The 22,761-nt window shown below is 35.2% G+C and overlaps 1 protein-coding gene across 1 annotated transcript; it reads right to left on the reverse strand.

Annotated features, from left to right (window-relative positions):
- Nucleotides 1-419: 419 nt before the first annotated feature.
- Nucleotides 420-2,452, reverse strand: LOC107829971 (3-ketoacyl-CoA synthase 11-like). Its single transcript, XM_016657437.2, has 2 exons — nucleotides 1,846-2,452; nucleotides 420-1,354 (listed from the first exon to the last, which is right to left on the reverse strand). The coding sequence occupies exons 1-2, from the start codon at nucleotides 2,392-2,394 to the stop codon at nucleotides 542-544; spliced, it is 1,362 nt and encodes a 453-aa protein (XP_016512923.2). The 5' UTR covers nucleotides 2,395-2,452; the 3' UTR covers nucleotides 420-541.
- Nucleotides 2,453-22,761: the final 20,309 nt, after the last annotated feature.

The following is a 22,761-nucleotide window of genomic DNA, read 5'->3' on the forward strand; positions in this document are numbered from 1 at the left end:
GTCCTTTACTATATAAAGGGGAGAACCTTTTCATTTTCTGGGTCACTGTTGGCACGCATATCAACACAATAAAGTTTACTTTTGTTGTTTAGCAATTGTTCAAGTGTTCTTCAGTTGTTCATCCATTAAGTTGCAACTGCGCTCCATCCTGAGGGCTCAATTGGAACCGGTTTCTAGTGTTCAAACCTAACGTCAGGCTTAACTATTTCATCGCATTTAGTTTGCTTGTATTTTAATTCAATTACTTGTTTTTCTTTGACCATTCGTGTTAGTTTAAAATTATATATCCTTTAAATTATGTACAAATTTAATTGTTACTCATTTTAGGGTAAACAGAGATATTATTCACTTTTTTCAATAGAACCAAGTCGGATATTAGGGAACTAGAGTATATTAAACTTAATAACTAGCTATGGCTATTTAAAAATAAAAACCTAACCTGGATATATTGATCATGAATCGTTGATCAAGTCTAATACAAATGAAACTTAAAAGCTTTATTTAAAATAAAATAAAAAAGTGCAATTACACAATGATAAAATTAAGATAACAGTAGTGGTGGTTCAAAGTAGTCAAAGTTGAATGTTTCAATCCCATTCAAGTCGAGATCACCAGTATCAATTTCCCCATTCCATGGATTTTTGAAGTCATTGCTATCAACAGATCTCATGGCACGCCAAATCAAACTGCTACATTTGAAACCCGATCCAAATGCCATTTGCCAAATTCGATCATTTTTCTTGATCCTCCCCTTAGCCTCTGCATATGCAAGTTCATACCAAACTGAACTACTCGAAGTATTCCCAAATCGTCGCAACGTAATTTTTGAAGCTTCCATACTCTCATCACGAAACTTCAACATCTTTTGCAATTGGTTTAGAACTGGTAATCCTCCAACATGAGGGAAGAAATGATCAACCGCTGCATTAAATTTTGGTACGTACTTTTTTACATTTCCAACCCCTAGAAATCGTCTTATAAGATTTTTAAAGAAAATGTATTTTTCCGACAAGGGTAGGATTAAAGGACCTAATAAGGTAAGGTTGGTTTCTATAGCATTTGTTGCTGCGACCAAAAGATCTTTAGTTATGGAAACACCAATTAAACCTTGTTCATCTTCTTCTAGGAAAATTGATTTGTATGAACGATCTAAACTTGCGCCATGAGTATGGACATCGTGAAGGATTTCGTACTTGGAAAATTCTTTATCGGATGGTCGATTAGAGAGGAGAATTGCAGCTCCACCAACACGAAATGTGCAATTTGATATGAATTTGGACTCATCATTTCCCACGTAGATGCAGTCTGTAGTGTTCTCTGTACTCAATATTAAAGCACATGTGTTTTCATGCACCTGTTTCCCATGTAAAATGAAAGTTGAATATCACTTAGTTCTTGTTTAGTAAACAATCGCGGAAACAAAGCACCTGACACTAGCTAGCAGGCGTTTGAATCAAATTTGGTTAAAAATAAGAAAAAGAAAAAAGAGTACTAATAGTAGTTATTTTTAAGTTAAAAAAATAGCATTTGGAAAATTATTCATTTGTGAGTTGAAAGAAATTATGTTACTTGAAAATACTCATGAAGCAATGTATTGCTATAATGTCTCAAAAATTTTAACACCAATCCTCAAATAATACGTTACTATTATTCACTAAATTATCTTCACAATTTCGATATAAAATATTATCATCAAACTAGTTAACCTTTCAATGGCTACTTTTGCTACCATAGTTATAATATTTAAATTAAATTAACTTTTTAATATTGTGACTAGTCAAACATATAATATAAAATAAAATAGAGAAATAAAAGCATAATAAAACTTTGGCAGTGCTTAGTTACCTGAAGAAGTTGGTTGGCAAGACGAATGGCCAAAAGTCCAGCAGTGCAACCCATTCCAGTAAGATTATATGACAAAATATTGTGGTTCAGCTTGTAACGATTAACTATCATAGACGATAAAGACGGCACAGGATGAAAAACAGAGCAATTCACTATTAGTATGCCAATATCCTTAGGCTCAACAACTTTAGTTTTTTCAAATAAATTGTCCAAAGATCCAAACATGACAAACTCGGACTCTTTTCTTGCTAAATCCATGCATGGATTAGGAGGATCTTTATGCAAAGCCTCTGGCAAATAGGTGTTATCACCTAAACCTACTTTGTCCATTGTCATCTTCATGTAATCCATCATTTCTTCAGAGTAATTTCCAAGAATTTTCACTCTTTCTGCTGTCATTATTTTTGTGCACATTTGTGAAATTGGGGGCTTTGAACATGCAAACTCTATCAAGAAAACTTTTTTAGAACGCATTTGAATGAAACAACGCCGTACTCCCCATATGAAAATAAGCAACGCCCAGAATATTATTGAATTGACAACAGACATCTTGAGAGAAAATAAAATATGTTTTTGCTTTAATTTATTCTTGGAAATACTGACGAAGGAGCGACGTCCCACGATTATATATAGGAAAGTGAGCGTAGATATTGCTTTCAAAGGGTAGAAATTAAAAGATCAATCTTTTTTACTGTACTCTGATGCTTCTTCATTTTCTTTATGGGTGAAAATCATTTTGATCCTCCAACTTTTATCTTGAAAATCAAACTCTTCCTTCAACATTAAACTATAGATATTCTGCTCCTTAAAACTTAATTGTATTCCCAAAATGACTATTTTATCCTTAATTTTGTCAGCCTTGGTCGATATTTTTTGTTATACATTTTTAATATCATGATATTTTTCTTAATCTATGTTATGAGTTTACCTATAGTAAAAATATTTTTTTATAAAAAAATTTAAAAATTAAAAATGATAATCAATCATATATAATTTATTGAAATTGAATACTGAAAGAAATGGGTAAAATTAAATATTTTGAATAAAAGCCATTGTTAATATCAATGGGAAAATGCATAAGTACCTCCTAACCTATACCCGGATTCTCAACTACATACTTTTTCTTTGCGAAAATCTTATTACCCCCTAAACTTATTTTAAATGAAATTATTTGCACCCTTGACGCTGACATGACAGAGTGTGTGTATTTCACTCTCCCAAAGGAGAGTGAGAAGCAAAAAAAAAATGATTTTCAGATTATTTTTTATTCTTTATACCATTTTTTCTTACTTTTTTCCTTTTCCTTTTCCTTTTTCTTTGTCTTTTTTCTTTTACTTTTTTTTTAGTTTTTTCTCTAATTCCGACAAATATTCATTCACCGACGACTTTGTCTAACCTTTTTTCTTCTATTTTTTCTTTTCACATACAAATTAAACTCTCAAAAAGTTCTATTCATAAGCAAGCAAAATACACTCAGATTTGGGGGAAAAAATTCATCATCAGAAAACCTTCCCACGCCGAAAAAAAATAATGTATTTAAATTTTAACTGAAAAAAGTTTTCTCTGTTTATATTCGTTTTTATTTCTTTTGATGTTCCTCTCACCCATAAATTACACTTTCAAGAAAATTTTATATATATATATATATAACAAAACACACTTAGATCGGGATAAAAATCTGTCTCTAGAAAAAAAAATTCGCCGGAAAAAATAGTGTTTGTGAAATTCCGACGACGACCATTTTATGCTGCCGGTGACCAAAACAAAAAGAAAGAGAATGAAATAACCAAAAAAAAAAAAATAAGAATAATAAGAAATAAGAAAAAAGGATAAGAAAAAGAAGAAAGAATAAAAAAAGTACTAAAAATACTTGTGGGGGCGCGTGTAGCTTACCATCTGGCAAGAGTTTGGTTGTCTAGTTTTAGGGTGCAAATAATTCCATTTAAAATAAGTTTAGGGGGGTAATAGGATTCTCGCAAAGAAAAAGTGTGTAGTTGGGAATCCGGGTATAGGTTAGGGGGTACTTATGTATTTCCCTAATATCAATCAAATAAAAGGTAGCGCAGTAATATAAAAATAATAATTAAAAATAGAGTTAGATTTTATAATGAACTCCTAAAAATTACATATTTAAATCTCGGATGTTCTTTAAATTTTAATTTAAGATATCTTTCTTTACTAAAACTAGAAATTAAAGATAACGATAAATTTTGTTACAAACTCATACAAGTACTATTCTAGTTAAATTTTATTGAGCTTTAATTATAAAATTCATAATAAGATATTTAGCTAAGTGTTTTACCAATCTAAATATAACAAAAAACTTATATGCATAGAGGAGAAATTAAAAATATTAAGGGTAAAATAGACAATGCATATGATAGGAGGAGCAAATGTCTATTATTTAATGTTGGATGGGCCGGGGAATTTGATTTTTAAGACAAACTTGGCAGAGTAAAATGATTTTCACCCTTTCTTTATGGTTTAAATTTATCTACTTTTTGGCCGCTCATTGGAAATGTTTCTTTAGCCATAAAAGAAAATAAAATAGCTAAAAGTTCAAGGAAATACATAAAAAGTCTTATGCTTGTATAAGTTCACATAGATATCTACACTATATATGGTATTAAATATCTTAATTAAGATCACACTTCTAGTGGATATATATTGTTAACGTGGAGGAAATTCCGCTATTTATCCAAAATTGTGGGAGCAGCAATCTTGTTTAGTTTAAGTTTTATGCAATATAAAAGAAGGAATTTTTAATTCCTATAACAATTGTTAATATTTTATTTATTTTAAATAAATACTATTTAAAAAAGTTATATTCTATAAATACCATTTAAGGTTTATAGCAAAATATTTAATTTTGGTTACCTCCTAGCCCTAAGCCACTAAATACGTTATTCAACTACACTATTTTTTTTTTCTCTCTACTTTGATACATCTTATTCTCTTTCCCCATCCTATTAAAATTTCTGCTCACAGAAGTCTTGTTGAAGCAAAAAAAATCAGTACAACGTGAGTAGAATAAACCCATTTGCGCTTATCCTCTCCACTCGTCCTCTTTGATTTTCCTTTATGCTGTTTTTCTTTGCGCCTACTGTACGAATAAGTGCTGGAAGTTGCATATGTATGGGTATAGAAAGTGGAAGTATGATTCAGGGTTAGGGTTTTAGTTTCAGTCTCAGTTTGACGTATTGTTACTCTTTGCTTCTTTTTGTTGCAGTGGGAAAGTATTAGGACTTATTAGGCAAGAATTCAACAAATTGATTAAGAAAAGTTGAATCTTTGATTTTCATCAAAAGTGTAGAGAAATCAAGAATGACAAGTCCTGGGTCAGAGAGACTGGCTTTGACTCCGGTGAATCGAATGCCTATTTCGGCGTCAGGTAGGGATTCAAGTTCAAGAACCCCTTTGACAGATGAAGTCATATGGAGCGACTGCGTGAAGCTGGGTTTGATGAGGACTCCATTAAACGCAGAGATAAAGCAGAGTTAATATATTTCAATGTATTTTTATGTATTTTATTATATTCATTGCTTTTTTATTCATTGTAATTCAATGTATCTTATTGTATTTCATTGTATTCACTGTCTTTTTTTCATTGTATTTCAATGTATCCCGATGTATTCTATGTATTTCATTGTATTCATTGTCTCACTATATGCCATGAATATATTCATATATATTTTTTAAATTAATATAATTTATGTATTCAGATGTATTATATAATTTCTCTGAAGATTGCTATGTTTTTGGGGTATTTTTCGGTTGAGAATTTTTTTTATAACTGAATACAAAATTTGTGTGTTATAATTGAGTTTGTTGAGTTCTATTAGGAGCCTATTATGTTAATTGATTCACTTTCCATTTTAAAAACAGTATAATCCCCTATTTCACGCCGTGAATACAGTCGAATATCATAAGCTGTACAGCTGTAACCCCATATTTCACTCCATGAATACAGTTGAATACACTCGAATACAACAACTGATTAACTGTACTTCCCTGATTCACGCCTATTTTTTCTACTGTAATCATGAATACAATAGTTTAAATACATCAAATACATCTTATAATCACAGAAAAGGTATCTATAATCTGTAATATAGCAAATGATATCTATAGATGGCTAATTACTACTAAAAGATGATGCTTTATGAAAATTTCTCTATAAAGAATACTCATACAATTGTGTCTAAAGCCGTCAATATGGGCTTGATGAAGATGATGTGTTGGACATCCCATATATAAGCGTCATGGACGTTCTCTTGAATAGTTTGTTTCGAGTTTTGATTTTTAGTAAATGAACATAGTCTTGTCTTTTACTTTTTTTAGTGTTTATTGTAATATATTAGAACAATATAAAAACTTATTAAGTTTTATGAAATTTTTCCAATAAGATTTTTTTAACTTTTAAATTGTTATCTTTTTTTTTTTAGTTTAAAACTTAAAAAGAATATATAAAATTATATTTTAAAAAATGATGGGCCGGCCCGTGGGCCCACAACCCACATAGAATGGGGTGGGCTGACCATTATAAGGCCAATCAAAATGGTGGGCTAGCCCAATCCAGTCTGACAATTGCTAAAGCTCACGTAGGCTGAGCTAGCTCGACCCCGCCAGCGCTAATCGTATTGTTTCAAAATAAATCACATGTTACACTTTGTAATATTAAGCATTAAAACTAAAAAAAATTAATAAGTCACTTGCTGGACGATATTGGATGAAGTTGCAAGTGATAAAAATCCACGGTACTGTTAATATATGTATCTTGTTATAAATATATTATATTATGGATGTTCATTTAGTACTCCGTTGTAAATAATCTTCCTGAAGAAGCTTATCCATATGGTACTCCACCGTAAATATGTTTATCCATTTAGTACTCTATTGGAAATAAGCTTCCTGAAGGAGCTTATCACTTCGGTACCGGTTATGGATAAACATTACCCTAGGTAGAAGATTATCCATACCGGGTATAATAAGCTTATCCATTCAGTACTCCATTATGGATAAACATTGCTCTCAGTAGAAGATTATCCATATATGGTACAGTAGCATCTTACACAGCAGCTTGCGTAGCAGCTTACACAGCAGCTTGTAATAGCAGCTTACACAGCAGCTTGTAGTAGCAGCTTACACAGCAGCTTGTGTAGCAGCTTACACAACAGCTTGTAGTAGCAGCTTACACAGCAGCTTCCTTTCTTCTATAAATAGAAGAGATTTCAGTTCATTATGTACATCAGTTTGAATTCGAATAATATATCAGTTTCTCTCTATACTTGTCTTTACTTTACAGTCTTTATTTTATAACACGTTATCAGCACGAGACTCTACCATCTCGAGCAAATACTTTGAAAGTATCAAAGGTACGAACTTTCTTTTTGTAAATAATGTCAAGTCTTTCTAAATGTGAATTTATAGTATTGGATATATCGGGAAAAAGCTACGTGTCTTGGGTGCTTGATGCTGAAATTCATCTTGATATGATGGGTCTAGCAGACACCATCAAAGATAAGTTATGCGTTTTACTTGCTATGTGTGCTACTGCAATTAAAATAAAATAAAAAAGGTACTTAGGAACCTAGTAAGTGAGCCATAATCATTGGACGAGATTCTGGAGCATTTTATGAATTTTAAAACACTATAATTTGTATATCTTTATGTTTTGTTTTTCACTTACTCGTTTTCGAATTAAGATTTTATTTTTACTCCAGAAGAGTAATATTGCATAGGAAACTATAAAGTGGATGACATTGTTAGATCCACTTATACTCCAGCAGAGTTTGCCAAAAATATACAACCACCAGAAGTGGTTATGTTTCGCATATCTCGTTGTAACTAAATTTTTGTTAACCAGCAGAAGTGGTATATGCCTATGGCCACTAGAAGTGATAATTTAGGCTTTCTGTGGTTACAATTGAAGATACACTAGAGAAATATTCTCTATAGTACATGTATGCCTCGATTTGCTCCTGAAGTAGCATTATCGTAAAAGAGCTTCTAAGACATCGCACAATTTGGTGTGATTAATGCACGTTCAAATAATTATGTTCCGTTCCCTGAAGGATGAGAACTTTTGATAAATATTAGCCCATTCTTGAAGTAAATGTGACAATATTAATAAAGGGCGTAAATAGGAACACGTTTTTGATGTGAATATATTACAATTCACCTCCAGAAGAGGTAATATGATTGAAGGAATATATACTCAATATTTCGTATTTTAAATTTGCTCCTAAAGAAGTAACACAATTGAAATTTTCTCTTGAAGCAGGAAAATATTATGAAACTATGTCTTTCTGTGCTTAAACAAAATAATAAGCTATTCAAAGTTATTTTTGAAGCACATTTTCATTCCCTGGAGTGAATGAAGAAATGTCACTACTCACCTCCTGAAGAGGTAGAATAACAAAGGATATAAATTTTGTTTTTGTGGCATAAAGATCATTACCGCACGTACCCATTGTACGTAAAATATCTTGAATAATTTTATTAAATATCATTCTAAGGCAAAAAGCATTCTTGTAGAATGCTTTGTACTACAACCACATTAATATTTTATGGTTAGTTATCGAGTTCCCCGAAGGAAATAACAACTCATGTATCTTTCCCTGAAGGATGTAATGATTATGTGGTTGTCGCTTTGATATAAAATATTCAGATGTTAATGGCGTTTCTCTCTGAAGGGGATATTTGTCACAAAGTTGGTGGTAAAAAATACTGAAATTTTTAATTTCTTACATTTATAAATTTATAATGTCTTTATAATGTTCATTTTATTAAGAATTTCTCTCATGATACCAGAAGTGTCTGAGCAATATTTGATAGTACAAAATATATCAACAACTCCTGAAGAGCTAACTGTTTGTCTAGAAGACATATGACACCAGTAGTGTCTGATAAATATTAAATTATGGATAATAAATGAAGGCTCTTGAAGAGTTTATATACAAATATGTCATTCATATTATATGATTATGGTCAAAACATATGTTGTAGTAAACCTGAAGTTTACTAATACAAATGACTATCATATTGAGACTACAAATGATTGGAAGATTAAAAATCTTCATGTTTCCACAATCATAGGGGGTAAAATAATATGTATGTGAGAAGTTACCCGCCTTATTCTTCAATTTTGTACTATATCATATATCAGAGTAAACCAGAAGTTTACTAATGCAAAAGCAGTCATAGTAAATCAGAAGTTTACTAATGCAAAAGTTTACGCCATAGTAAACCAGAAGTTTATTAAGAGATAGCACATGACATGATAAACTTGAAGTTTTCATTTGCCATTTTTAAATGAGCTATTTGAGAATTCAGATAAGCATATACTAAAGAACTAGAAGATTCTTCAGGAATTCTCATGTGTTGCTTGTTCTCATAATGAATTGATTATACCAGCTAAAGTTGGAACTAAGACCCCTGATTCTGAAATATATAAAAGGTGAATATGGGCCCGTTCACCTATCATGTGAACAACTTATAGGTGCATATATGAGATGATTACATGTGTAATTATTGTCAATTTGCAATTTGGCATTTGGAATTGCTTTTCTCGATTAAGAGCATAATTTTCAGATTATGAAATTAAGACAGTTCATCTTGATAATGCTGGTTTATATCCAAGCTGGTTTAGCATTGAATATCTCCTATTAATGGCTAAACCATTGCTTATGAGAACAAAGCTTCATGTGTTGGTCTAAGATTTTCTAAATTGCATATAGCAGCACTTGTATGCATCAGATCAACAATATATGATAAGTCCTCCCTTCACAATTGGTTTAGGATCAGAAACCAAATATTTTTACTATCTTTTGTTGTGTGGTATATGATTAATTTCTCTACCATAATACACAAAGATATGTTTCCCAAAGATGATTGGGGATATATGTTAGTTTTTCTAACATTTGGGGGATGGAATAAACAGTTGAAAAATATGTTATATGAATCGAATTATCATGATCCTCACTTAGAAGATAATTCAAGTCGAATGCCAGAAGCATTTGCTGATCCAAAATTAAATATCATATTTCAGTTGCAAATGCTCCTATTAAAATTAAAGTCCCTGAAGGATAGAGTCTATTGTACGCATGAAGCGTGGTAGACCAATCGGTTCCAAAGGTAATAATACTTGAAAAATAGTAGGATCTAATGATCAAAATGAGGAGGAAATAAGCTCTAGAAGAGCCCACGACATAACATTTCATGAAACTCCCGAAAAAGTTCAGGTACCTGAAAATAAAGAAAGTGATGAGATCTCCACAAGTTATGTCGCTTCAGAACTGACACAAAATGATCGTCGATGATATATTTAATACAATATAGTGCACAATATTGTAAAAAATTGTGAGGATCGGACTAGCAGTCCAGACACTTGAAGATGTCATACCATGTAGATACAAGTCTTAACCTATATGACTTATCTGGCTAAATCTATATGAAGATCCTTGAAGGATTGAAAATGCTCGAAGCATATAATTCAAAGTCTTGAGAAATGTACTCGATCAAATTATAAAGATCTTTGTACGGTTTAAAGCAATCTGTGTGCGTGTGGTATAATCGCCTCAGTAAATATTTGCTGAAAGAAAGTTACATAAATTATGTTATTTGTCCATGTATTTTTATAAAGAAAATGTCATCAAAATTTGTTACACTTGCTATTTATGTTGGTGACATAAATCTTATTGGAACTCCGGAAGAGCTCCAAGAGGGTCTTTAAAATACTTTTACATGGACAAAGTGTACCCATTAAGTACACCAATGAATATTCAATCACTTGAAGTGAATAAGGATCCGTTCCAACCTCTAGAAGAGGATGAGGAGCTCCTTGGTCCTGAAATACTCTATCTCGGTGTAGATGGTGCACTTATTTATCTTGTTAATGCTAACAAAAGTGGTGCAGATCGTATTGGTAATGCAGATGCAGGTTATTTATCCGATACCCATAAAGCTCGATTTCAAACCGGCAAGTAGGGAGTGCATATGATTGAGATCAGTGATTCATTCGAGAAACATGTGGGTTGGAATGTGATAAAAGACCCACAATATTATACGGAGACAATGTTTCATGCATAGCACTATTAACGGGAGGATTTATAAAAGGAGATAGAACGAAGAACATTTCACCAGAATTATTCTACATACATGATCTTCAGGAAAATTGTGACATTGATGTGCATCAAATTAGTTCAAGTGACAATCCAGCAGATTGTCTTTACCAACATCAATTTTTGAGAATATGGTATACAAGATTGGAATGCGGAGACTCAAATATTTGAAATAAGGTTTTCTTCAGGGGGAGTAAAATGCGCGTTGTACTCCTTTTCCCTTACTAAGGTTTTTCCCCACAGGGTTTTCCTTATAAGGTTTTTAATGAGGCAGCCAGCAATGCGTATGACTAAATATGTGTACTCTTTTTCCTTCACTAGGATTTTTTCTCACGTGGTTTTTCCTAGTAAGGTTTTAATGAGGCACATTATCTTTTAATGAACTTCCAAGGGGGAGTGTTGTAAATATATTATATTATGGATGTTCATTTAGTACTCCTTTGTAAATAATTTTCCTGAAGAAGCTTATCCATATGGGACTCCACAGTAAATATGTTTATCCATTTAGTACTATATTGGAAATAAGCTTCCTGAAGGAGCTTATCACTTCGGTACCCGGTTATGGATAAATATTACCCTAGGTAGAAGATTATCCATACCGGGTATAATAAGTTTATCCATTCAGTACTCCGTTATGGATAAACATTGCTCTCCGTAGAAGATTATCCATATATGGATAAACATTGCTCTCAGTAGAAGATTATCCATATCTGGTACAGTAGCAGCTTACACAACAGCTTGTAGTAGCAGCTTACACAGCAGCTTACATAGCAGCTTCCTTTCTTCTATAAATAGAAGAGATTTCAGTTCATTATGTACAACAGTTTGAATTCGAATAATATATCAGTTTCTCTCTATACTTGTCTTTACTTTATAGTCTTTATTTCATAACATGTTATCAGCACGAAGCTCTACCAGCTTATGGGACCATATTGAAGACGCTGTACCTCAGTTTTGTCACTCAACTATCGCGTGTGTATGTTTCTGCATGTGAAATTACTTGTAACTCCTGCCCAAATTTGGTTACATTTAGGAGCCACCGTTTTCAGGGTTAGATGGTGAGGGTTGGCAACATATTCACGTGCACCCAATAGTTTTTACTCCCGATCCAAAAGCGGATGCAGCATATAGTTATCGAGTTCAATTGAATCTAATACTTTCGACACAGAGCATAAATTTGTATGTAACAATCACAAAAATTATAATTATAGTAAATATGAACACATAACTTTAAAATATAATAGATTTAATGCTAAAAACTTTAAATGTTGAATCCACAATTCTAGATCAGCCTCTGTCCCGATCATGTATATATATATTAAGAAATTTACTAAAAAATTTATATACATGAGTGTGAACTCAGTTATTATTATAACTTAAGGTTATTGTTGGGACTCATAAACTCCGGATCCTAAGAACGTATTTCACTGTTTTCCATCAACGGAAAGAGTTATGGCGTAGTAATTGAACCAGCTGTTTTCCATGAGGAACTAAAATGACAAAGAAAAATCTTCTAAAGATTCAGAATATGGAGGAGGCCTCAACAAAGAAAGGAGGACTACGATCTTTAACTGCACTGGAAAAAGACCTAAGGGCATGGGGGTAGTGAAGCCAATGTGTTTAGGAAAAAATACTTTAATACATGTTCCATATTTGGAAATTTTTATTCCTGGACCACGTCTTAGAATCCTGGTGGACCATGTTAGTTGTTGGAACATTGAAGCCATCAATTGCTTAATTATGCAGTTATTAAATACTTAGTTACCTCTCAACTTCATACTACCATATACTCCTTCCATTCACTTTTACTAGGCATGTTTTAATTTTTTACGCCCCTTAAAAAATAATAAATAAAGTGTGTAATTTACTATGATAACCATATTAATTGATGCATATTTTATTAGATTTGAGAAAATAATTTGAAATGAGTAATAAATACTGTGAGTATAACATGAAAAATAAAAATGTATTTTTAATATACATGCCAAGTAAAAGTGAACGAAAGGAGTACATTTCTTTGAAACATTAATTACGCCTAAAGTATAATACAATGTGTTGGACTAAACAATGATAAAAAGTTTTTCACACCCGATATTTGCACCAATAGGAAGATGACATGGCTAGCACATAAATTTCTCTCACTGAACCATAGTTAACTGATATGCTTTCTCATTTGATCATATTACTTAACCATGCATGGTTAGTTGAATTTGATTTAGTGCATATGAAAAATACTTTCGGAGTGTCTTGAGAAAGGAGTAGGCTGATCTGATGTAGAAATAATTTTTTTCTTTTTAAATCTTTTGAGGTATGGTAGTTTCTTACACCCGTTGATCTTATAGGTCTTTGTTGTATAAGAAAGTTAAGGATTTACTTTTTACAACGATAAGAGATAATAGATCTTTCGCAAAATTTAAATAGGGGAGTGTTGTGTATCATCCCTTCTTACAGTCCTCCACAACAAGACAACAGTGATTATCTTTTTTTAGAAGTAACAAGAGTTAATTTTCAGGTATTTAATTATGCTTCTTTCTATGTAGTTCATGCATGTTGATGTTGATGAGATCTATTGTAATATTGCTTCCCTCATGACGTTATACACATTGAAGAGACTATCCTTGTATTGTTATATTTTTGTACCAAGTAGATTAGAATGGTTGCTCAAGTTCGTGTCTCGATCTTCCTTCCTACCTTGCTTATGAGGGCTGAATTACCTAAGATAATAAAGGGGCACATTAATTCATTCCCTCAACCAACTTATCACTCCCTCGTACATAAGACTAAATAATTGGAGCGTGTATAACATAACACGAGGGTCCAACATTGAGAAACACAACAACATTGATAGATGAGGTAGTCTGGCTTCGATACCATGTTACAAACTATATTTCTTGAGGATAATGTTGTTAACCTCGAAAATATGAGTAACAATTATATTTGATTTGTGGTTTTAAAGATATGTGATTTAGTTCATACTAATTAATAATCAAAAAGTATAGCGTATAAATGAAAGAAATAAGTAAATCAAACCAGTGTTGCTAGGCAGTATCAACCTCGAGCCAAAGTGACCTCGAGATGGACCAAAAACAATAAAGCTAAAGGACAATTCTGATGAACAATGAGTGAAAAAGTAAGAGAGTATATTCTTTGCCAATGATTAGATGATCTTTACAAATGATTGGGTTCCCCTTTTTATAATAGGGGAACCCTAAATAAGGAATACATTTCTATTTACAGTAAGAAATATTATTGGGACAGCTGTCTAATCGCATAATACAGATTCGTACTAGGTCGTACGGATAAATTTCGGAATTTACGCAGCGATCTTGGGGACGTGGCGGGAATCTTGTCCTTCTATAACAAACTCATAATGGCACTGTCTCGGAGTCGGCCATACTTGGCTCCGATGTTCCTCGAGCGCTTAGGTCTTCGAGCCTCTTCTTCTACCTTCGAGCCCGAGCTTGGTCTATATCGAACTTTTGTCCTCGATGAGACCTCTCGAGCCTACAAAATTGGAGGCATAAAATTTTGACCGTATACAGATAGTCCCCACATTTCTTAGAATAAAATGATAAGAAACGATTTAATTCTCTTCCCTTCGATGCCTCGATCATGATGCCAATCTCGTGGCGTCAGTGACTGAAGTGACTGAAAGGTCGCACCTGCACAGTTTCCCAAGGCCATCAATTAAAGGCGGTTGATGGTCGGCTATTGGTTTCCCTAAACCGTTTAAGGTAGCCTCTATAAATAGGTCAATCTCACAATTTTTACATTTTTTACTTCTCAAATCACTCCTAAAATTTTACTAGTTTCTTCATCTTCTCTGAGTTCATTCATTTCCCAATTTGTTCTTGCTACAACATCAACTCTTTCTCCTCTTTTGAATTTCTCAACAATAATGGCTAAAACATCTAAGACCGTTCCCCAGAAAGAGAAAGATTCTTCATCATCGCGGCCGGCCAGGGGTAGAACAGTGGTGCCACCTCGTATCGAGGAGTGCACTCTCGGGCCATGAGAGATAACTTCAGATTTTAAAATCGATAAACCTGCATCAACACCAGGCCGATGTGAGCCTATGTCTCTATACATCTACTTTATCACTGAAGATGAACTTGAGTAGGTAAAAAGGATTGCAATTGGGAAAATAAGGACGTGGTGATCCCGTCCCTCGAAGAGGACATCACTACCCACAAGGTAGGATATTTAAGCATATATAACCCTTTTACACTGGGTCTCGTAGATCCATCACTGGGTCCTATAAACCCAGTCATTCTCGATTTTTGCCACCAATACCAGGTAATGCTTGGCCAGATCTATCCTTCTTTCTGACGCATCGTCAATTTGATCAGGTATTTCTCGAGCCAAGTAGAGGGGATGCCTTTTACCCTCAACCACCTGATCAGGCTATACAACCCTCGCCTTTATCGAGGTGGTATGATAAAGTTGCAGTGCCAATCTTTGAAATCTATTTTCTCCAACATCAATAAGGACAAGGACCGAGGATGGATGAGCCGGTTTGTTTGAATCAGGACCTCCGATCTGATCCCTGCTGAGAGGATTCAATTCCCCGAGGAATGGAACATGAAACGTAAGTGCAGATTTATCGATGATGACTTAATATTCTGCTTTCCCTACTCTTTCTCGATCTCATCCTTTACTCGATCTAATTCCTTTTCGTTGATGCAGCTGTTCCTTAGTTTCCTAGCGCGGTCTCAGACCTTGCAGGTTGGGTCTAACAACTAGCCTCCACTTCTTCATACGCAGAATGTTGTTGGCGTGACTTGGCCAAGGGTCTATGGGAAGCTAAAAACCATGGTGAGTTCTCTTATTTACATGTTTATGTTTCTTAGTGAAGTACTCACATTATCATTATGCAGGCCTTGGAGACGCCATTGCTATGCGGCCGCCCCCTCCCGGTGAAGAAGAAATCCCAAAGCCTGCGAAGGAAAAGAAAGGGAAAAGGTGGTCTCCTGCAAGTTCTCCGAAGCCAAAGAAAAGCAAGGCTCAAAAGCCTAAGACCGATATCGTGGCCCTATCTCCATAAACGGCCCAACGCCTTCGGGATAAGAACGAAGAGGGAGAAGATGATGGTTGCCTGTTGGTGGCTCGGAAAAGACGAAGCACTGACGCTTCGAAGACCACTGAACTGATGGTGACTGGTGCGGTTCAATCTCGAATCGAAGAAATTTTGGAGGGGAGCTCGAGCAAAGTCCCCAAGCCATCGGGTGGAAAACGTGTGTCTCGTCTCGGGGAACATTTGGTGGGCGAGCTCGAAGAACCTAATTTTGAGACCCTCCAAAGAGAGAATAATATCCCAAGTGAATCACTTGGGATAATCAATGTAGATGACTTGCCATAGGGCCAGGTGTTCTCCGAGGTGCAATTCCGAGATGCCCAGGCCATGAGGACTCCTAATGTGGGAACAACCCATGAAGGGAGTGATATTTTTTGGGAATGCCTTGCGGGCATCGAAGATGGTCCCGATCCTGACGCCTCATTTATTTTTGATGAGGTCGAAAATCTTCACAAACAAGTAAGTTTTTGTCTTCATAACTACGTTTTGAATTTAATTTTCACCATTCTAAGCCTGACTCCTTTTCTTTGTGAGAAGGTCATGTCGCTTCACCGACAAGAATTTACCAAATCTCAGGCCGAGCTTGCTCGATGCGAAGCCGAACTCAAGATCTCGTGAAAGAGAGGGACAGCCTTAAGATCCTCTATGTCAAAAAAGATGGGGAGATCAGCGGTCTCCAAGTCGGGTTAGCGAAGGTTCATCAAGAACAGACCGAGCTTATTGAAAAGGTAATATAGCCTTTGAAGGTCTGTTATGCATTTACTTGATTTGGCGACTAACATTTCAACTTTGCAGGCCCAATAGAAGGGCGAGCTGGTGGAGCAGCTTCGAGAGAAGCTCAAGACAAAAGAGGCTGAAACCCTAGGGTAGAAACAACACATGGACCGTCTGGCCTTAGAGAAAGATACACTTCAGGAACAACTGACTTCAATCGAACACCAACTTCAAAATGCAAATGAAGGAAAGCTTGGCCTGGAGTTGCAAAATCGAAGAGCTCGAAGCTAAATCAGTCGTTGAGCTTGCGAAGGCCAAATCTGAGGCAGAAGCATCTGTGTCCTCGTACCGAGATGATGCCGAAGCTACTAACACTCGGGTAGACAAGATCTCCATTGTGGCTGAAGTTAAGTTATCATGTGCTCTCAACCATGCCATATGACAGACCCGGATAGAAACTCTCGATGAGGTGCACGCTCGTGGCTTTGACCTCTCAGCTGATATTGAAAAAGCAAAAACTTTGGAGGAAGAGGCTACTGCTTTGCTCTCCGATGACGAGGATTCTGCTAGTGGCTCCGAGAGCGGAGGAGATGCGGCTCCCGATGATGCAGCTCCCGAGAATGTGGCTTCCGAAGATGTGGTTCCTGGGGATGTGGCCCCGAAGTAGATTAGGTTCTTTTGTTTTGTTTTTGTGTAAGGCCCTTTGTGGGCATTGTAAATACTTTCGATGAATATAAGAAGTTCCATTTCTTTTCACATTTTCTCTGATTTATATTGAATTCTACTTCGTCTTTGTCACACCTCCTTTTTCACTTACACTCCGTAAGGGTATAAGGGAGTTTTTCCAATTTAAGTGACAATCAAAACGAGATTTATTATTAAAAGATTCAGAGTCGACACTTGGGAGATTTATGGTGTCCCAAGTCACCGGTTGAATCCGGGTAAGGAATTCTGTTAACCCGAGAGAAGGTGTTAGGCATTTCCGAGTTCTGTGGTTCTAGCACGGTCGCTCAACTGTTATAATTGGCTTATTATCTAATTTTAATACATGTTTTAGCCTATTGTTCAATTTTAACCTGTAACCGCTTTTATATACATATTTTTAGGAAGATTGCAACGTCATTTAAAATAGGCCTTGAACCACGTCACATAAATGCACCCATGGACCTCGACATATTTTATCTAACATTGTGGAGATTTGGATTTGGGTCACATAAATGTGCACCCGAGTTTAGGAAGGTAAATTATTAAGATAACGCGTCTAAAGCAACTGCGCGTTTGCAACTTTGCGAGGGCCATGAAAATTCATTAAATGGCGCGCCTCGATTTCTAAGGATTCAAGTATTAATTAAACGAGGGCCATGCATTTTGAGATTTTATTTGGCACGGCACACCTCAAATTTATTTCAGGAGAATTCAGTAATTAAGGAACGAACTTAAAAGGGATTCTAACTATTGCAAGACTATAGTTTGATCCTAATTATTACTATTAAGAGTTGTATTAAAGACCCACTAATTCCAAGACAAATCGTTTCAACAAACATCCACTATCCGAATCTATTTGAACGATTCCAATTTTTAATAAAGAATGGACGCCCAAGAGCATGTAATATGCAAAACCGTCTCTGATGCTTTGAATGCCATAACTGGGCCAGCCTTTAGCCCACTTTTCAGAACCAATATTTGTATAAGATCAGTTAAGTACCAATCAACCCAAAAATCATGTGAAAGTATGAAATTGAACTAGTACTTAGTTCTGAGTTTTTATTATTAGCTAAGCTTCCAATTTATATGACATGCATTTGGAGAACAATTGAAGATCCAATTTTAATAGATATGCAATAGGCAACTTTAACTCTCAAAGCCTCAGACTAACTCGAAATAAAGACATGAGAATTTAAACCTCAAATAAATCTCATACTAATAGAACCTATTCTATGCAAGCAAACCAACAACTTGTCATTATGGAGATAAATGAGTGCTCATATCTATATTTATAAACTCTAAACAGTAGAGGAGGAATCAACAACCAACCCTTAGCCTTTCAATGAATTCAAATAAAAACCAAAGCTAGAACATGAATGATCTTAAGCATAAACTGAACCAAATCTCCAACCCAAAAACATTAGATTAAACCTTTGTTGCAAAGTTCTAACGGTTTCCTTACTCGACACACTCAAACTTATTTAAAACTAGAGTCCAAAGTTCATTACAACCACAGGTTTGCTCACAGATTCAGAACATTTAATCTTACCCACAGATTCAGGGTATGCGAACAATAAAAGTAAACACCTAAACTGACACTTGTAATTTAAATTCTAACTACAAAACATGGAAAGCAGTAGGTGAAACAGAAAGAAAAACTAAGTAAATATGGCTTGCATTTCATCAGATTTCACTGGAATCACATAGTCAACATTCACTTGTTGCTCAGAGATAGAGAAATACCTGGGAAGCAAAAGAAAACAAAAAAAAATGAGAAATCAGCAGTGAGCAGCAACAGTTAGCTCAAATTTGGCCAAACGAATAGTGAACGGCCCAGGATAAACCAATGGAACAGGAGAGGATCTTCAGAAAACTGATTCAAAACAAGCTTAAACCATTTTTCTACTCAGATGTACAAGTTCAGCAGTTTTTCCAAAAATTCTAAATTATCAGAGGATGCAACGAGCCAAACCAAACAATCAGAACCAATTGAAACTTTCAAATAAGAATCGAGTTTAATCCATTTCCACCCCAGGCGAATCAAGAATTGGTTCAGAAATTGAAAACCTCAAAATTACAGAAGAACACTCAATGGAACATTAATTTTTCAGTCGTTTGTGTTTTTTTAGAATTTTTTATCTATTCAGCCTTGCCTTTCAATGCAAGAAGCATGCCTTTATAGGCCAGGAAGTAGGGCAGCTTTCAGATTTTAATATTCACCTCCTTAGTCCCTTTCCAATTCTTATTTTGCTACTTAATCCCTAAACTTCTGACTTGCTGGCCAAGTAAGGCTTTTTTTCAGCTTCTAGGAAGCTTCCTAGACAGTTATCAAAAGATTCTCAAACCCAAATTTCCTAAACTAACCTCCAACACCCCCTGCTTTTACTTTAGCCTACCAAACGGGTCAAGTTGACCCATGGTCTTTGGGATTTTGACCCAAATTGTGATTAAAACCCACAGGCCACAAATAGGCGAGCCCAACAATTTTTCCATTTTGGACATCGAAAGAAAAATGGACGGGGCAGAACAACAGAATAAAAATGCAAATGACAAACAAGCAGAAAAAGTGAAAATTCAAAAAATACTACAAAAGAAAAATGTTAATTACACTAATATACATGACCCAAATTCTAAACATGCAACATATATCAACTAGTACTTAACAAAAGAAATGAAAGGAAACAGACCAAATGCAATTGAGATGCCTTCAGTGACGGACAGAAAAGATGTGACATAGCTAGGGAGAAAGACAGAGGAAGGTGAATATGGAAAAGCAGAAAAAAAAAATGACAAGAGGCAGAGAAAATACCTAATATAGTTGACACAGGGCGAAGACTTGAATGGACTTCCATTGTTCTCCGATTTGAGGCGAAAATGAGTGTTAGTCAATTTGTTCTTACGAGAACAAATGTCTAGCACTCATTTTAGCCCAAAACCAACTTCAAAAACTCATAGAGTAACGGGACGGACCTTCAAATGAAGGATCGAAGGAGGGTACAAATCTAGGGTTCCTGTTTTAAGATCCGAAATTAAATAAAGGTGGAGAGGATTTGGGGAAAATGGTTGTAGTTTAGTTCTTAAGGGACTGTGAGGATTATGTGGTCGAGATTTGGTGGCGATTTGGAGCTGTATCGCCGGTAACAATGGCAGCTTAAGGTTTTGATATGAAGGAGACGAAGTAGATGTGTGTTTGGATAAACTGAGTGGTCTCTGAAGTTTCTCAGACACTCTTATGTGATTAAAGAGATGTGCTATGGACCGTCAGATGAAGCAAGATGAAGGGCCAGGATTTGTTAAGGCTAACTAAACTCGAAATGACGTAGTTCCACCCCTTACTACGTCGTTTCAAGGGCCTGGGTGATGGACTACTTGGACCGGGTAAAATGGCGAGTTTTGTTCAAATTTGATGGGTTAATGGAAGGGAAGTGATTTGGGCCTGATGGAGACTTAAATAACAGCCCAGCAAGATTTTAATTCCAATTCCTTTTATTTTCAATTCAATTTTTCCAAAATTCTTTTAAATTTAAAATTAAATATAAACCTAAATTAATCACTAATATAATTATCCTACTACATTAAGTAACTCTAAATAACATTTATCACAAATAATTAAAAACCAAATTCAAGGAAGAACTACCAAAATTAGACACTAAAATTAAAAAGTGCAAAATAATTTTTTTTTTGTGATTTTCCCATTTTTATAAAACAACTAATTTGTTAATTAATCCTAAAATGTAGAATTAAATCCTAAATGCAAATGCAACATATTTTGTATTTTTCATTAATTAAATAAAATAAATATGCACAGACAAATGCAAACATTTAACATAAAATGCCACGAAAATCCACAAAATTGCAAACACTAAAAGAAATTATTTTGTTTTGAATTTATGGGAGTAATTCATATAGGGCAAAAATCACGTGCTCACAGCTGCCCCTCTTTGCCCGGAAACACGAAGAGTTTTCGTGCAAAGATAAAGTGAGCGGATACAAGCGATTTTTGCCCGTTTGAATACTCTGTGGGAAGTATTTTTGAAAGATTTGACTGCACCCTGCTTCTGAGGTTGCCTACATATCCTTGGCTATAAAGGAATCAGGTTAGTGTAGTTCGGGAAGTTTTGGTAGCTGGGACTACCATAAAATTGTGATTTTACTGTTGCTGCTGCTACTGCTTACTGAACCCCTTATTACACCATGATAAAATAAAAAGAAGCTAGAGTAGACTATGATCTATGCATTACAAAATCCTATCTATCTCTTCAAACTTTCTCTTGTGGTTTTTGTTGCCTTGTTGACTTGCATTCTCCCAGTGGAATCCCCTTGTTGCCGCCTTGAATTGTAATCTGAGATGTTTCCCTTTCTCCAGGTGGACACCCTCTTGCTGAAAATTGAATGTATTCCCTTGTTCTCCAGGTGGGCTCCTGATTGCTGAACTTGAAATGTATTCCCTTGTTCTCCAGGTTGGCATCTAATTACTGAACTTGAAATGTATTCCCTTGTTCTCCAGGTGGGCGCCTGATTGCTGAACTTAAAATGTATTCCCTTGTTCTTCAGGTGGGCGCCTGATTGCTGAACTTAAAATGTATTCCCTTGTTCTTCAGGTGGGCGCCTGATTGCTGAACTTGAAAATGTATTCCCTTGTTCTCCAGGCGGGCGCCTGATTGCTGAACTTAAAATGTATTCCCTTGTTCTTCAGGTGGGCGCATGACAGCTGAAACTTGAAAAATGTATTCCCTTGTTCTCCAGGTGGGCGCCTGATTATTGTACTTAAAATGTATTCCCTTATTCTTCAGGTGGGCGCATGATTGCTGAAACTTAAAATGTATTCCCTTGTTCTCCAGGTGGGCGCCTGATTGCCGAACTTGCAAAATGTATTCCCGTGTTCTCCAGGTGGGCGCCTGATTACCGAAACTTGAAATGTATTCCCTTGTTCTCCAGGTGGGTTCCTGATTATTGAACTTGCAAAATGTATTCCCTTGTTCTCCAGGTGGGCACCTGTTTGCTGAACTTAAAAAATGTATTCCCTTGTTTTCCAGGTGGGCGCCTGATTGCTCAACTTGAAAAATGTATTCCCTTGTTTTTCAGGTGGGCACTTGATTGTTGAACTTGAAAAATGTATTCCTTTGTTTTCCAGGTGGGCGCCTGATTGATGAACTTGAAAAATGTATTCCCTTGTTCTCCAGGTGGGCGCCTGATTACCGAAACTTGAAAAATGTATTCCCTTATTTTCCAGGTGGGAGCCTGATAGCTGAACTTGTAAAATGTATTCCCTTGTTCTCCAGGTGGGCACCTGATTACTGA

The sequence above is a fragment of the Nicotiana tabacum genome, chromosome 10 (genome assembly GCF_000715075.1).
Source record: "Nicotiana tabacum cultivar K326 chromosome 10, ASM71507v2, whole genome shotgun sequence".
NCBI classification, from domain to species: Eukaryota; Viridiplantae; Streptophyta; class Magnoliopsida; order Solanales; family Solanaceae; genus Nicotiana; species Nicotiana tabacum.

Excerpts from the sequence above, each read along its gene's own strand:
- LOC107829971 (XM_016657437.2), bottom strand. The coding sequence starts at position 2,394 with ATGTCTGTTGTCAATTCAATAATATTCTGGGCGTTGCTTATTTTCATA. Across the intron at positions 1,355-1,845 it reads TTGCCAACCAACTTCTTCAG|GTGCATGAAAACACATGTGC; the intron begins GTAACTAAGCAC and ends CATGGGAAACAG.